Source organism: Varanus komodoensis, unplaced genomic scaffold (assembly GCF_004798865.1).
Source record: "Varanus komodoensis strain SLA01 unplaced genomic scaffold, ASM479886v1 scaffold48, whole genome shotgun sequence".
NCBI lineage: Eukaryota > Metazoa > Chordata > Lepidosauria > Squamata > Varanidae > Varanus > Varanus komodoensis.
Window position 1 is genome coordinate 2,390,928 of NW_025336059.1, and position 13,582 is coordinate 2,404,509.

At 52.9% G+C, this 13,582-nt stretch overlaps 2 protein-coding genes across 3 annotated transcripts; both read right to left on the reverse strand.

Moving 5' to 3' along the window:
• Positions 1-59: 59 nt before the first annotated feature.
• On the reverse strand, positions 60-6,337 carry LOC123030999 (solute carrier family 2, facilitated glucose transporter member 5-like). 2 transcript variants are annotated; one of them, XM_044445393.1, is made up of 9 exons: positions 6,258-6,337; positions 4,876-5,028; positions 4,411-4,536; positions 3,937-4,124; positions 3,263-3,373; positions 2,461-2,562; positions 1,446-1,521; positions 972-1,099; positions 60-494 (listed from the first exon to the last, which is right to left on the reverse strand). In XM_044445393.1, the coding sequence occupies exons 1-9, from the start codon at positions 6,334-6,336 to the stop codon at positions 321-323; spliced, it is 1,137 nt and encodes a 378-aa protein (XP_044301328.1). In that variant the 5' UTR covers position 6,337; the 3' UTR covers positions 60-320. The 2 variants fall into 2 exon arrangements, with proteins under 2 accessions (XP_044301328.1, XP_044301329.1); XM_044445394.1 differs by lacking the exon at positions 2,461-2,562.
• A 291-nt stretch (positions 6,338-6,628) lies between these two features.
• Positions 6,629-13,558, reverse strand: LOC123031002 (solute carrier family 2, facilitated glucose transporter member 5-like). Its single transcript, XM_044445397.1, has 5 exons — positions 11,956-13,558; positions 10,095-10,317; positions 9,133-9,215; positions 8,270-8,365; positions 6,629-7,939 (listed from the first exon to the last, which is right to left on the reverse strand). Exons 3-5 carry the CDS (start codon positions 9,178-9,180, stop codon positions 7,598-7,600), a joined length of 486 nt encoding a protein of 161 aa, XP_044301332.1. The 5' UTR covers positions 9,181-9,215; positions 10,095-10,317; positions 11,956-13,558; the 3' UTR covers positions 6,629-7,597.
• Positions 13,559-13,582: the final 24 nt, after the last annotated feature.

The following is a 13,582-nucleotide window of genomic DNA, read 5'->3' on the forward strand; positions in this document are numbered from 1 at the left end:
GAACCGCATAATCAGGCTGCGGCTGACTCTTGACAAAAACTGCCTGCGTTTGCCTAGGCTTCCTGAGCAACTTTTTAATACACGCATCACAGCCCGTCTTAGAGACAGAAGTCCACGCAAAACAAGCCTAGCTTGGTCGACCTCGGAGCGGATCAGGCCGTCTGGCTGCTGAGCTCAGGAAACCCGGCCTGCCCTGTTTCGGCACATCCCTAAATACCAGTGCGTCGACAGAGCCGAGAAAGGCAGTCCGGTCTCTCTGAGGATCAACGCCTTGCCCGTTTGAGAATGACATCAGCTCTCGGCGGAGGGCCTCCCGGTCTCTACTCATTCGGCTGCACCTTCACCCACATCCGCCTGGCCACGAAGGCCGGCACAAGCCTGCTGATTTCCAGAAAGGTCTTTCCCTTTGTTTCTGGGATCATCTGGAAGCTATATAGAAAGGTAATCATGCAGATAGGGCTGCAGATGAGAAAGGTGTAGGACTCGAGGAATGGCTGAAAATAAAAATAGGAGAGAGAGAGAGAGAGAGAGAGAGGACGTGAGAACAGCGTGGGAGCCCTCCTTGTTCCTCACACGTGCGTCCTCCTGGGCAGACTGGCGCCAAGATCGGGCATAGCTGGGCACTTGCCCGGGGGGTGCACTGACGGAAGCCCTCTGGACTTCCTCCTCCTCTTCACCACCGCAGCCTCTTGCTCGCCGGCGTTTCTACCCAGTTTCATGGGGGCACAACCATGCACAGAGTTAGGAGGAGGAGGAGAACTTCCCTTCCATGGAGCCAATTTGCTTTCATGGAATCACAGAGCTGGAAGGGACCTAGAAGGCCACTCAAGTCTCCCATCCAGAGTCTAGCCAGGCCTGACCCTGCTTAGCTTCTGCGATTAGGAAAGATCAGCACAGGAGAGTCCACAGCAAGGAGAGGGTGGGATTTGCCCCGGAACCGATCACCAAAGCCACCTGCAAAAACGGCTCACCTGTATCAGAATGAACGTCACCACCGTGAAAAAGTTGAGCAGCCAGTGGATAAACCCTCCAACCACGTAGGCCGAAGACCGTGATGACTGCAGGAACAGCTCTGTGATCAGCAGGTTGGGAAGTGCACCTGGTGGGTGGGGAGACCGGGTTCAAGAGAGGCATTTCCCCTGTACAGACCCATGAGACACCCCACCCCCCGAACACACACACACACACACACACACACACACACACAGTCTCAGCAGCCCCTGCCTCTCCTTTTACTGAATCGTCAACTGACGGTTCAGGTGACTGATCAACAACTCAGTACCCTAACGGGTGGAAGGTGTAGGAAGCACCAAGTGTCGGCCAAAAGCCCGTGGGATGCTTCATATCCAAAGAAAGGTGCAGAGCATCAGCTGTCAGGCATTTATCCAGGTGACCCGTCTCCTGTATTCCCTTCAGGGAGCCCCTGAACCCGTTTGAGAACTTACTGGGCCCCATGGCATGTCCTATCAGGAAGATGTTGATGAAAAGGGAGTTGAAGTAAGAGATCCATTTGAACGTGGTCTGTTGAAGAAAGTGGGTCGCACTTCAGTCACGCTCGAGCGAGGAAGTCCAGCGTCCCTCATCTTAAAGCAGGGTCCCCAACCTTTCTGGGTCGGGGCTTCGGAGCACTGGGCTTGGGCAAAATGGCTGCCACACGGAACGGCTGCTTTTTTTAAGGCTGTGGTGCTGGGCAGGACCGGTCACAGAGCAGGCCTCTTCCAGAATCCAGGTGGAGGAGCAGAAATAAAAAAGGCACACTCAAGAACCCAGGACCAAGGTGGCAGTGATAAGGTTGGAAGGTTCCGTTTGGATGCCAGGAAGCACTTCCTGGCAGTCAGGACCCCGAGGGTGTGGAATGGGCTTCCCCGGGAGGTCGGTGAGGCCCCGTCGGTGCGGGTGTTCAAGGACAGGCTGGACGTGCATGTGGTGGGCATGTCATGAGCGGAGCCGGCTGGAGCCGGGGGTCAGACTAGATGGCCCGGGAGACCCCTTCTGACCTGCTCTGTTTCTATGTATCTAAGTGAGCTCTAGAACCCCAAAATACGTATTCCCCCCCCCCCGCCAAGAAACAGGGCAGAGTTTTGCTTTGCAGCAAGTTAGGCACCCAAGGGGAAGAAAAACCATCAAGACAAACTTTGAGAAATAGAAGCCATGAGAAGTTTGGGGAGCAGGGAAGGCACGGAGGGAGGGGTCCCTCAGCATGTTGGAGACCCCTGTCCTAAGAAATGATCGGCACTTGCAAGGGCATCCTTAATTTGGAAGAGTGAACCATCCCAAATGCTTTTTGCAGGAAAAAATCCCTCAGCGGGAACCTCTTCCTAAAAGAGCCCGTCGTGGCTAACTCGGCACTTGGCTATTCAGCCACGCTTTGGGGGTGATATGGGGAAAGAAGAGGGCGCCCCAGACCGGCCAGCAAGGGCCGTGAGGCCCCAAGTCCCAGCAATATCTGAAACGACAGACCTGAAGCTTGATGGTCACCGACAGCAGAAGACAGAGGAAGCTGCAGGTCCCAAAGCCGATGAGGAGGAGTTTCTTCCGCCCCATCGTCTCGATGACGTACATCTGGAGGGCAAAGGATGCCGGAGGGATACGGCCGGGGTGCAAGACCCTCCGGGCTGCCCCTAGAGGGCCACGCCCCCTCCCCTGTCTGTGTGCAGGGGTTCTTTTCCCATCCTAAAAGGCTATCGTGCCTTCCTCCGGCTGACGGATTGATCGTTAGGACTGCCAGGGGCAATGAGACGAGCATTTTGACCCCACCCCTTTGCTTGTGGCCCCGCCCACCCGTGGAATGCGGCCCCCGAGAGTCTCTCCTTCATGGGATGTCCCCCACCAGCTGGAGGAGATTCAACACCACTGGGATATCGCTCTTTATGTATTTATTTAGTTCACTGTATTTATGAGCAGTATCTATAAACTGCTTAATATAACTGAATCCTCATGGCCATATCCTTCCGGCGCCAGGTAGAGACATTTCTATTGAACCGTCATTTTAATAATCAAGGGTTCTAGATGTTTTAAGATTTGTTATTCTCTGCTTTCACCGTTGCATTCTCCATTTCCTGTTCTTTTGCCCTTTTCCTTTTAGTTGATCATGTCCTGTTGATATGCTTTTAATAATGGTGGTTTCGTTATTGCATTATTTTAATTTTATACTATGTAAGCCGTCCTGTAAGTGCTGATGCGGAAGGACGGGATACAAATATTTGTAACAAATAAATAATGAATAATAAAGGGGGCAGCAGGGGGGGCGAGATGCACTTACCCCGCACATGATAGCCAGCAGGATGGCGGTGGTGGAGAAGAGACTGATGTATCGAACGGCGTCTTTGGCCAGCCCCATCGATTGGTAGATTCTCTCGGTGTAAAAGTATATCTGCAATGAAATGCAACAGATCTACTTCGAGATTCCTGGAACGGGCCCTTCCTCTGGGAGGAGCTTTGCTGGAAAGTGAGCTGGAAAACTCTGGGTGGACCTTCAGGCCGAGAAAGGGGGTGGCAGAGAATGAGAGAGAGAGAATGAGAATGAGAATGAGAATGAGAATGAGAATGAGAATGAGAATGAGAATGAGAGAGAGAGAGAGAGAGAGAGAGAGAGAGAGAGAGAGAGAGAGAGAGTTGGGTGGCTGGGGAAGGCTGGGGTATGTAGAACTTCTTACATGTGCAGAGAGATGGCTTAAGGCACCAAGAAATTCCGGCCTGTGAACAAGCACTGGGATGCAACAGGGACTGATTAATGACTCTGGAGGCCAGGAAAGAGACGCGCCTGGCTTGACCCCGGAAGGCCCTCCTGCGTAGACAAGGGTGGCTAACTTGGGGCAACGGCCCCAGGCTTGGGCCTCGCCTCCTGGCCGAGAGACACAAACTCCCCGTCCGAGCCCTTTCTCTTGGCGGGTCCGAGCTCAGCCGCTGAGCTGCCCCAGAGGTCACTTGGCTTACTGCGTTGACGCCAGAGAGCTGCTGACCACACATGAGGACGATGATGGAGACGACCTGCCACCTCAGGGGCGGGTAGCAGAGCAGCCTGAGCGAGTTCATATTCCTGTCTGCCCTCTCGGCGAACCCCTCCTGCCGGATCTCCTCCATTTCGTCTTCCACGTCGTTCTTGTCTCTCAGCTCCTGCAGGGCTGGGAATTGTGGGGAGACAGTTTAAATTGAATGGGATCCTATATACACCTCCAGAGTCCCCAGCGACCCCAGGCCTGCCGAGCAATGCACAACAGTGAAAATGGCGAGAGGCAACGACGCATCGTGAACGACCCATGCCAAAAAGCGAGGGTTTGTTCTTGGGTTGTGAACTGAGGGAAGCTCGCCATGGCTTGTTATCTCAGCGGGGTCCAGACAACACGATAACCTGCGCTTCCGCACTAACCCACACTTCCGTGATTATCACCCCATGTCTGGCATCGGTACCTTCCCTGGCCTGGTTTTCATCTTTCTTCTGAATCAGCAGGTAGCGTGGGCTTTCGGGGAAGGACGGGACTATAATGATCTGAAATAAGGCCAGTATCCCGGAGAGACTCATCAGGATGGGCCAACCTGGGAAGAAGGTGCAACCATTAGTGGCGAGGTCACATCCGCTTTGCGACAGGATAATGCTGGGCTGGAACGCAGTTACGGCTGCCCACCCCTTTCCCGCTTCCTTCCTGCACCACCAACGGTTTGCTGGCTCTCCAGCCCTGGTGCAGTCTCCCTCCAACCGAAATGCTGAACCCCCTGCAGTATTCCGGACAGCACAAGCTCTCTGCTACAGCAAGCTGGTGTTTTTAAGGTTTTCATGTTGGGACAGAGCACCCAAAGCCCAGCACTCCTCAAGGACTCCCCTGGAACCATGTGTCTCCCCATCCCTGGGCTGAGGAAAGCACCTGTTGGATTTACCTTCTGCGGTTCCCATGATTTCCCGAAAAGCCAGGATCTGTGCTACTTGGACACCGATAGTGAGAAACAGGTGTGGCATCATGCCAATGACTCCCCTCATCTTAATGGGGGAGATCTCTCCGAGGTACAGCGGGACGGCGCTGGAGAATATGCCTGGTTAGATAGAAAGCCAAGAGGTTATTCATGGTCGCATGCAGACACACATCAGGATATCCTAGAGGAATGCAGCGGCTCTGTGGGCTGGAGAGAGGCATTTATGAGGCCTCGGAAAGCACATTTAAAAGGGCGACATAAAGTAGAAGCAATGGCCAGAGTAACTTCCTAGAGGCAATGCGCGGACTGGAAATATCAAAAGGGTGCGGCATCACTAAGGGAAGGTGTGGGGTTCGTTGGGGTTCCAGCCCTGGACTGACCCGCTCATCCTGGTCCCACAGGAAGAACTGCCCGCTGCTTCTCTGGGAGCTCAAAGGAGCCTTGGGGGGACGGGGGACAGGACGGGCCGTGCTGGGGGGGGGACGAGGCTGGGGCTGACTACCAACAGCGATTTCTGCCAGTCTGCCAAACTCCTCCCCTCCCTTCCCTGGGCACTTAATCGAGGCAGCTGGAAACTGCCATCCAGATAAAATGCCAAGATTGCTGCCATGTTGCTTTAGAGACTGGCTTCCGTCTAGGGCAGGGAGTGATGGGGCTGTTCCCCTAAAGGATTTCAAACGATAGAAACTCACATGGCTAAAATTCCCAGGGGAAAAGGACGGTCTCCACTGGGGATTGGAAAGAATCCAGAGTCACAGACAGAAAGACCCTTTGGGAAGCTCATTCTGCGACCAGGGAGCCACCCCTGACAAGGCCCTCCTCTTCGGAGCCGCCCACCCCACTTCCTTTGGTGGGGGGCCCTGGAGGTGGCCTGCTGAGCACATTCTTAGAGTGTGGACAGGCACAAATGGGAAGAGACGGCCCTCCAGGTAACCCAGCCACTCAGGGCTTTCCGTGTTCATACCTGCCCTCCCAGAGGTTCAAAGAATAAAACTACTTTTTTCCCAACCCGAGACACTCTCTCTCTCTCTCTCTCTCTCTCTCTCTCTTTCGGGGTCCGTGTGTGGAAAAGATATGCAGGGTGCCAGCCCTGCTTGACTCCTTTGCTGCAAGAATTCCCACTGCCAAAGAGCCAAGTCACGGCTGAAGGCACTGGCTTGGCTTTTCCGTAGCATGAAGGGCGGTGGCAAAGAGTTCAAAGATTCGGCTGCGCCGGTGGTGCTTTTCTCTGACCTTTGGATGACAGCCTGTGTCTTCAGCTCAGGCAAAGGACACGAAGGACGGACAGGGCACCTTTACAGACGCACCCCTGCCAGTCAGTCCAATCGCGGAACCACATCTTTACCTACCTATGGTTATGCCGATGAGGAGGCGGGAAAACAACGCGAAGAGCGTGCCATGAACCACGTTGGCAGAGGCCATGAACATGGACGAGATAATGGAGCAGAAGCTGTTGATCATTAGGGCGCCTTTCCTGAAAAGACCGGGACATGGAGTGGCGTGGGGGTGGGGGAGGGTGCCGGGGAAGGGGCACAAAGGAGAAGGGGCTGTTCGGCTGGGCAAAGGCAGTAAAATTCCAAGAGGAATTCCAAGCCAGTCTCTTGTGGTTGCCTGGAACTCTGGGAGAGGTGGAGAGCTCAAACCAATCCAAGAGCAATGGGTAATTCTCGTCTCTGTGGGGCCCAATCCTTGCAGCTTCTGGTCAGAGCTGTGCAGCGGCTGTTTGTGGTCCTCAACACCAAATAGCTGCCGCTGGTTGTTATTATTTTCATTTCTGTACTTTTATTTTCATTTCTGGTCTTTCATTTCCAGTAGCTGAAATTCTCTCTGGGCAGTCTATGGCAGCTTATAAAAGCAATACAATAAAATTCCACCACTTGCCCCCGCCCTCCAAATGCAAATATTTAAAAGGATGTTAAAAACAGCTAAATCAGCATATGATGAAGGAAACCATCTGGAATGGGGAGTCCCTTCACCATCTATGTTCTTACATGCCTTAGCATAAAGGGCTCTCTTTAACCTGGTGCTGAAAAGATGACAAAGTTGTCACCCAGTGGGCCTCAGTGGGGAGATCATGCCATAGCTGGGAGGTTCACTGCCTGGATAGTTCCTATAAAGTGCAAAATAAAAGCTTCATTGGATAAGGAGTCCCATGAACATGAGCATTGCCAGCTTTCCTTATCTGAATTACTGAAACTGCCACCTGCAAGTGTGGTGAACCTGGATCAGCAAGCATGATCACAATTTCAACCATGAGGGCTAGAAACTTGATTTGGCAGCCTTGTGATGCCAAAGGATTTAGCCTGAGATGCTGAAGATGGGACCGTGGAGCTTTCTCCCATGGTGTATTATCTAAGATGGGGAGAAATGTTAGATGATGCCCTGGAGACAGGATCCAGAGGAATAGGGTGAGATTACGTATAAACTGCTTGGAGGAGATATTTCTGTATTGCTGGCCAGAAGCAGCCATACTTCCCTCTCCATCCTCAGGACGATCTGTTTAGGGCCTAGGAACTTAGGAAGGTGCCGAACACAGATTGGTGTCAACTCTCAAGAGCATCAGGCAAGAATCCCTTCCAGTCTTCCCTGGAGATGCCGGGAACTTCCTCACGTAAAGCACCACTGAATTCCAGCCCTTTCCCTAAGTTTCTAGTCCTCATGGCTTAGGAAAAAAAAGGGCTCATTTAAATCAAAGTGTCTGAAATGGCCTTAAATTGCATTGAGCCCCTTGGTCCATCTGGCCCAGTGCCTTCGTCATGGACCGTCTGCGACTCTCCAGGATTGAGGCAGGAGGTTTTCCAGCCTTACCTGGAGGCGCCAGGAACTGACCCAAAGACCTTCTGTCCCCGAGGCTCCCTCTGTTCTTTATATACCTGCCAAAGTTATCCACCATGGGTCCTACCAGAAGTGCCCCGACTATGCCTCCGACCGGGAGGGAACTAATGGAGATGCTCATCATGAATATCCGGAACTGCGCGTCGACCGTGTCCAAGTTCTCGTCGAATGTCAGGTTGTAAAAGTCCTGGATGATCTAAGAGCAGAACCAGCCAGATGCTGCGCTTAGGGGTTCCCTGTGCCATTACGTGGCGGCAAAACCGGGTCTGGAGCTCAAGCGACGCTGGACATTGGGCCACCCCCTAGCCTCGCCTCTGCCCCTCCCCACTTCACTGCTTGAACGGACTTTGTGCAAACTGCCAGGCCTGGGTTTTGGTGGTCTGGGACTACGACGCCCCGCATGGCCGAGCCCGGTGCTCTGCAGTGGTGGGACTGCAGCTCGACACATCAGGGGGGTTGGGAAGGACGGCCTCTTCCTTGCTGCCCCCGTACTCTCCCCCCCCCCGCCTCGCAGGGAATTCCTTACCACGGAGGGGGAATACACCACCCAAAGGTTGTAACCGTACTGGACAGATCCCAGAGCAGAGACCACCGTGATCTGGAACAGGGTGTTCGACAGCTTCTGCAGAGAAAAGCGTCCATCGGCACATGTTGCCCCGGTTGTCAGGGGCATGTGCCAATCCTTGGCTGCAAACAGTGGCTTGTGCGGAGCGGAGAGCAGGAGAAATCGGCCCCTCTGGCTCCTGCTTTCTGACAGTGGCTGGCCAGTACTCTGCCCATGCCCAGGGTGCTCCAAGCAGCTGCCAAGGGGAAGGCGATTTTCACCTTCCGCCTCAAGATCCGGAGGGTTGGGAGCAGTGCTTTTCTTGTAAGAAAAAAGGTGCCGGAACTCATGAAATTATTCACCTTTCGCACGTAGTCAGTCACTGTACACACACCCACCCACGTCAGTTGTGTAACGAAACATAACAGTCGCCACCCGCAGTAAGCACTCAGCGCATGACCACACGACCAATCACAAGCCGAGCAGCGCCACAAGCCGAGCAGCACCATCACAACCGGTGCGGACAAAGTGCGCACGCATCGGACTCGACACACAAGCAGCCCGCATGCACCGTTTTAATGATTTTGCCGCCGACCTGCTACGTTCGACAGGGCGATTCAAATCCACGTGGCCCAAACATCAGATTTTCAAAAGTTACTTTTAAAACTTGGAAAATCTGTTGAAAAATGGTGCCGGAACTCCATTCCGGTGCGTTCTATGACAAAAAAAACACTGGCTGGGAGAACCTCTGGGACAGAACCCCCAGACCCACTGCCCCCTCCCACGGGCTGGCGTCCAACACTTGTGAAATCTTGATGCCCCATGTAAGCATCACTTCGACTCACGTCTTTCTTGCCGTGAGTCCTGGGCACTTTCACTGGTCTGAATTCCATGCTTTCTTCGGTCAGAGGTCAGAAATCAGACTGAACTATGTGGAAAGACAAAGAGAATCATGGCAGGAGGTTATGGATGCTGTTTGTTTAAGAGGGCAAAATTAAACAAAACAATTGTTTAAATTAATTTAAATTATAAAATTAAATTTAATAACAACAACAACAACAATGGAAAAGGAGAATGAGCGAACTGGACAAATTGCAAATCTTATGCACAAGAGAAAATAATATTTAAAAGTACAGGAAAACTATATTGGAGATAATTTTCTTGCCTCTGGATGTTAATTTAAAGTTTCGTTGTGTCTGCTCTAAGATCTTGTCTATGTGAGCTGTTAATTGTTTTATCTACTGAGTTCAAGCTATACCAAAAGAGTTCTTTCTTTCCTGCTTTTCCACTGCACGACCTCTAGATGGAGCTCTGCTTAGTGGAATCGCGCAAATACACGAGGCAGTTGAGTGCCAATTCCCTGTTGTAATATAATACCTCCTTTTCTCTGTTGTAAAAAAAACCCCCAAAAACTAGTGGGGGGGGGGGAACAGGAGTGAATGCTGGAAAGAAATCTTGCTTTAGACCAGGGATGACAGACCTAGTGCTCCTCTGAACGGTGGCCTTCTCTATGGATGCTTCACCAGTATAGCCAATTTGGAAGGATTCCCAGGCCCCCTCATGCTTGGCTACTCATGCTGGTAAGGGTTGATGGTGTTTTAGCCAAACCATCTGGAGAGCTACAAGTGGCCCGACCCTGCATTAAGCCATATCAGAAACATGAATGAGAGAGAGAGAGATTATGGACCGATCCAAGCTTAGACACAGTCAACTCTGGAGTCTCCTATAGGTGATGGCTGCCCTGCCATAGGCAAGGTCGGTCCCCCACAGGTCTGGAGAGAGAGAGCTGAAGAACAGGCCAACATACCTCGCTTTCTGGCCTGGTAACCAGGAAGAACCGCCCCACCAAATAAGCCAGCGGAAGGCTAACTGTATTGTGCGAACTGATGGAGGGAAGGTTCCGGCGGAAGCTGTTGGCAGTTGGGAGACAATGCAAGGCATTGCCTCCATAAAACAGGAGAGGGCGAATCCTTGGATGAAGATTGCCGCCATCCATGTCACCTCAGGAAGCGCCTCCGGGTGGATACGCTCTGCATAGAGATGGAAATATATTCGTGAAGCAGCCAGAGGAATGGGAAGGAAGGGAATCCAGGCACGAGCCCTTGATGCCGATTCACACTGGTCCCTAGGTGGGCTAGTGAGCCCGGAAGCCACTGCTTCCAAGGATCTTTCTGCTATGAATGCAGGGGGAGGCTTGGATGAGGCAAGGCACTGGCTGAGTCCTGGACCAGGTTTAGATTCGGCAAGCTCAGCCACAACCAGGCCGAGCCTGGGTTGAGAGCGAGCAAGCGAGCGAGGGCTGAGGCACGGCTGGTTGCGAGACATGTTGCCTGGAAGACCAACCCGCCGTTCACAAGCGGCAACAAAACTACGGGTTTTGGTGGTGGTTTCTTTGCAGTTGACGGCCCGTGGCTTGTTACGGCAACTGGGTCCAGACATCTCAAAGGTTGTGTTTGGCCTGAGCTCTGCCATTCCCGGGAGAGCATAAAGCGGCTGCGACGCTGGTCTTGGCCCGATGAGCTGCCTGCTGAGCGAATGAGCATTGTTCCTGTGCGTCGTGACTTGCGGCTCGCCCGCATTTTACCCCTGCCACGACCAAACGCTCCTCCCGCCCATCCTTTGGGAACTATCTCCAGAAAGGCTGCCTGTGTTCCTGCGAAGCACAGAGACACTTTGCTGCCTGAAGCAGAAGACGAGACGGCTCTCCTTCTCCAGCCGGCCGACGTGTAATGAACCTTACTGGAATGCTAGCTATGCACGGATGTGGCTCCCTCCACCACAGGCTCTTGCGCACGGCTCTGCCTCCCCCCAGACAGAGATAACTGGGGGGCCCATGAGAAGCAGCTGTTGCCCCTTTGCGTCTGCCCCCTGAGGTGGTTGGGCCACCCCAGCTGGACGTACTCCCGAGCGGGCAGGATATTTGACCCAGGCATCCAGCGTGGCCTGGATGGGCAGAGGACGAGGCCCACATCCCAGCCGTGGTCCCTGGAGATGCTTCTCCAGTGGCCGCCTGTCCTCCTGGATGCCCGTGACTCCTGCCACACTCACACTCAGCCCCTGAACAGCCGACCTAACAGCCGGGCACACCAGTTCCATGTGCCGTATATCTCTTTAAATTATAACAACAGTTGCTAAGTTTGTATGCACAGCATGCGCAAGCTTGTGCACATCAGTGTCCTTTGGGGATCCTGCTTTCTGGTGACGCATTTCCTCTTTCAGGGTGATTTTCACGTGACCACCCCAAGCTCCAGCCAAAGCCTTGGTGGGAACTGGTTCACTCCCTGGGAAGCAAAGCATTAAACTCCACAGGGCTGCCCTTATCATAGGGCTGCTTTCTTGCAGACTATTATGAACTTGGCTTAAATTTCCATTTCCCAATCGACTTCAAACCCACAGCGTTTGCTGTGAAAGTCCATCTATGCCTAATGGATTCTTTCACTGTGACAAGATGGAGCCCAAGTCTGCCAGCTTGGCCGGTCTTCCCCGATCTCTCCGTCCACGACCGTTCCTTTAAGCGAGGAAATTATTTCCCTGGCTTGAGGCTGGGTGAGAAGGTGGACGCAGGGAGGGAAACGGTCTCGCACAAACAGGGAATCGGCCCTGTGAAGGAAGCCGGCTGTGCACAGAGATGCATCCTTGAAGTCACGCGGGTTCTGGTTTCCACTCACCTGCACCGCTATGGCCGATGCTTTGCTGAGTCTGCAGCGCACCGAGTGTGGTGGAGATATAGCAATGTGGCTAAGCCAGCAGGCCTGGTTGGTCCCTTCCAGGTCAGGCTGACGCTGACACATCTCCACGAGGGATGCGGGCTGGTGGCGTGGCCCCCACGGGGTGTGAGGGCCGCACGTTAACGCTGCTCCGGAACTGGCCCTAGAGAAGTTACGAACAGCCCGCCGACCCTTTCCCCGCTCAGAGGCATCGTTTGTGGTCCGCACATCAACAGCCTGGAAAGCCAGATGAGGAACCTGTCTCCTTCCATTCCGTGTTGGACCCCCTGAAGGCAAATACCTGCTGAAGCTGAGCAGCTACAGACCAATGTTCCGCTAAGTTCCACTCCATCAGCCCATTGCAAAAAGAACAGCGATTATTTGGGGTCTGCGCTTGGAGAGGGGGTGGAATTGTTTGGAGCATGGAATGCTCAGTGGAAAGAGGATTTGAAGGTGGAAATGTGCATGGCTGATGATGGGAAGGAAAAGTTTGGAGCATCGAAGGGATTCCATAGAAAGGGGCTTTCCCTTGCCCTCCAGATGTTAGACTACAACTCCCAGCATGCTCCAGCCAGCAGTCATTCCCACAGGCTGGGCTGAGAGAGATGGGAGAGAAGGCAGAGACATGTCCTCGGCCCCCGTGGAGTTTTCTTCTTCCCTCCTGTCTTTCATCCTTGTGTTTTGTGTCTAAAGATGTCAATGGTATCCACAACAGACTCAATGGAGTTACGCCTTTCTATAAATCCAACGTCTGGCTTTCACAGCTAATTGGCTTTTCCCAGGTCACATCAATTCTGTGCCCTTACAGGCCAATTTTCTGAAGTTTAGTTGTAGAAAAATATGAAAAACTGGCCAAGAATGCACTTATCCCATTGGATAAAACCCGAATAATGTGCATTTTGGTGACCTTGCATTTTTATTTTTATTCAGGAGTGGGGAATTTGCTCTTTGAGTTTACTGTGAATTTGTTTCTTTGTCCCTCAGAAAAAGTCCCCATTAGTTCTTCACCCTTAGAAATCATCAGTGAAATCCATGTAGAAATACTTGGATTGGGGACCGGTTCCATGCATCTTCCAACTGGAGATGTTGCTGGTGACCTTCTTCAGATCAAGCAGGAGAAGATGCCCTGAGCTGCGACCCTCCCTCCCTTTTCTCCTAAGCCAGGCAAGCGGCAGAGAACCAAACCTTCCACCTCTCCTTCTCCGCCCCTTCCATTTCCCAACGGAGTCCAGGGAAAGTAAAACAGCCATCCAGTTTAGCCACTAGCTCAGCCGCTGGAGGCAACGGAATGCTCACAAACATTCAAGGGCTTTTCCACGCAAGGCTGCATAGCTCCTCCGTCCGCTTTCGTGATGCATGATTCCTTTACGCCCTACCAGTCGCTGAAGCAGTCGGAGTGAGCTTGGGTGGACTCCGGGGGCTGGTGGAGGACAGAAAGGCCTGGAGGAGTGTTGTCCATGGGGTCGCGATGGGTCAGGGACAACTTCGCAACCAACAGAGAACCCGGAGAGGATCGCACAGTCCTCCTCCTCTCCGTTTTAGCCTCACAACAACCCCGTGATGGTTGAGGGGAGTCCACACACTCCAA

Bases quoted from the DNA above. Each gene is read 5' to 3' on its own strand.
- LOC123030999 (XM_044445393.1), bottom strand. From the start codon at position 6,336: ATGTTCATGGCCTCTGCCAACGTGGTTCATGGCACGCTCTTCGCGTTG. The intron at 5,029-6,257 runs GTAGGTAAAGAT...CTATCTAACCAG, and splicing joins CCTCATCGGCATAACCATAG to GCATATTCTCCAGCGCCGTC. The intron at 2,563-3,262 runs GTAAGTGCATCT...TTTGCCCTCCAG, and splicing joins TGCTGGCTATCATGTGCGGG to ATGTACGTCATCGAGACGAT.
- LOC123031002 (XM_044445397.1), bottom strand. From the start codon at position 9,180: ATGGAATTCAGACCAGTGAAAGTGCCCAGGACTCACGGCAAGAAAGAC. The intron at 8,366-9,132 runs GTGAGTCGAAGT...TTTTCTCTGCAG, and splicing joins GGACTCACGGCAAGAAAGAC to AAGCTGTCGAACACCCTGTT. The intron at 7,940-8,269 runs GTAAGGAATTCC...TTCTGCTCTTAG, and splicing joins TGGTGTATTCCCCCTCCGTG to ATCATCCAGGACTTTTACAA.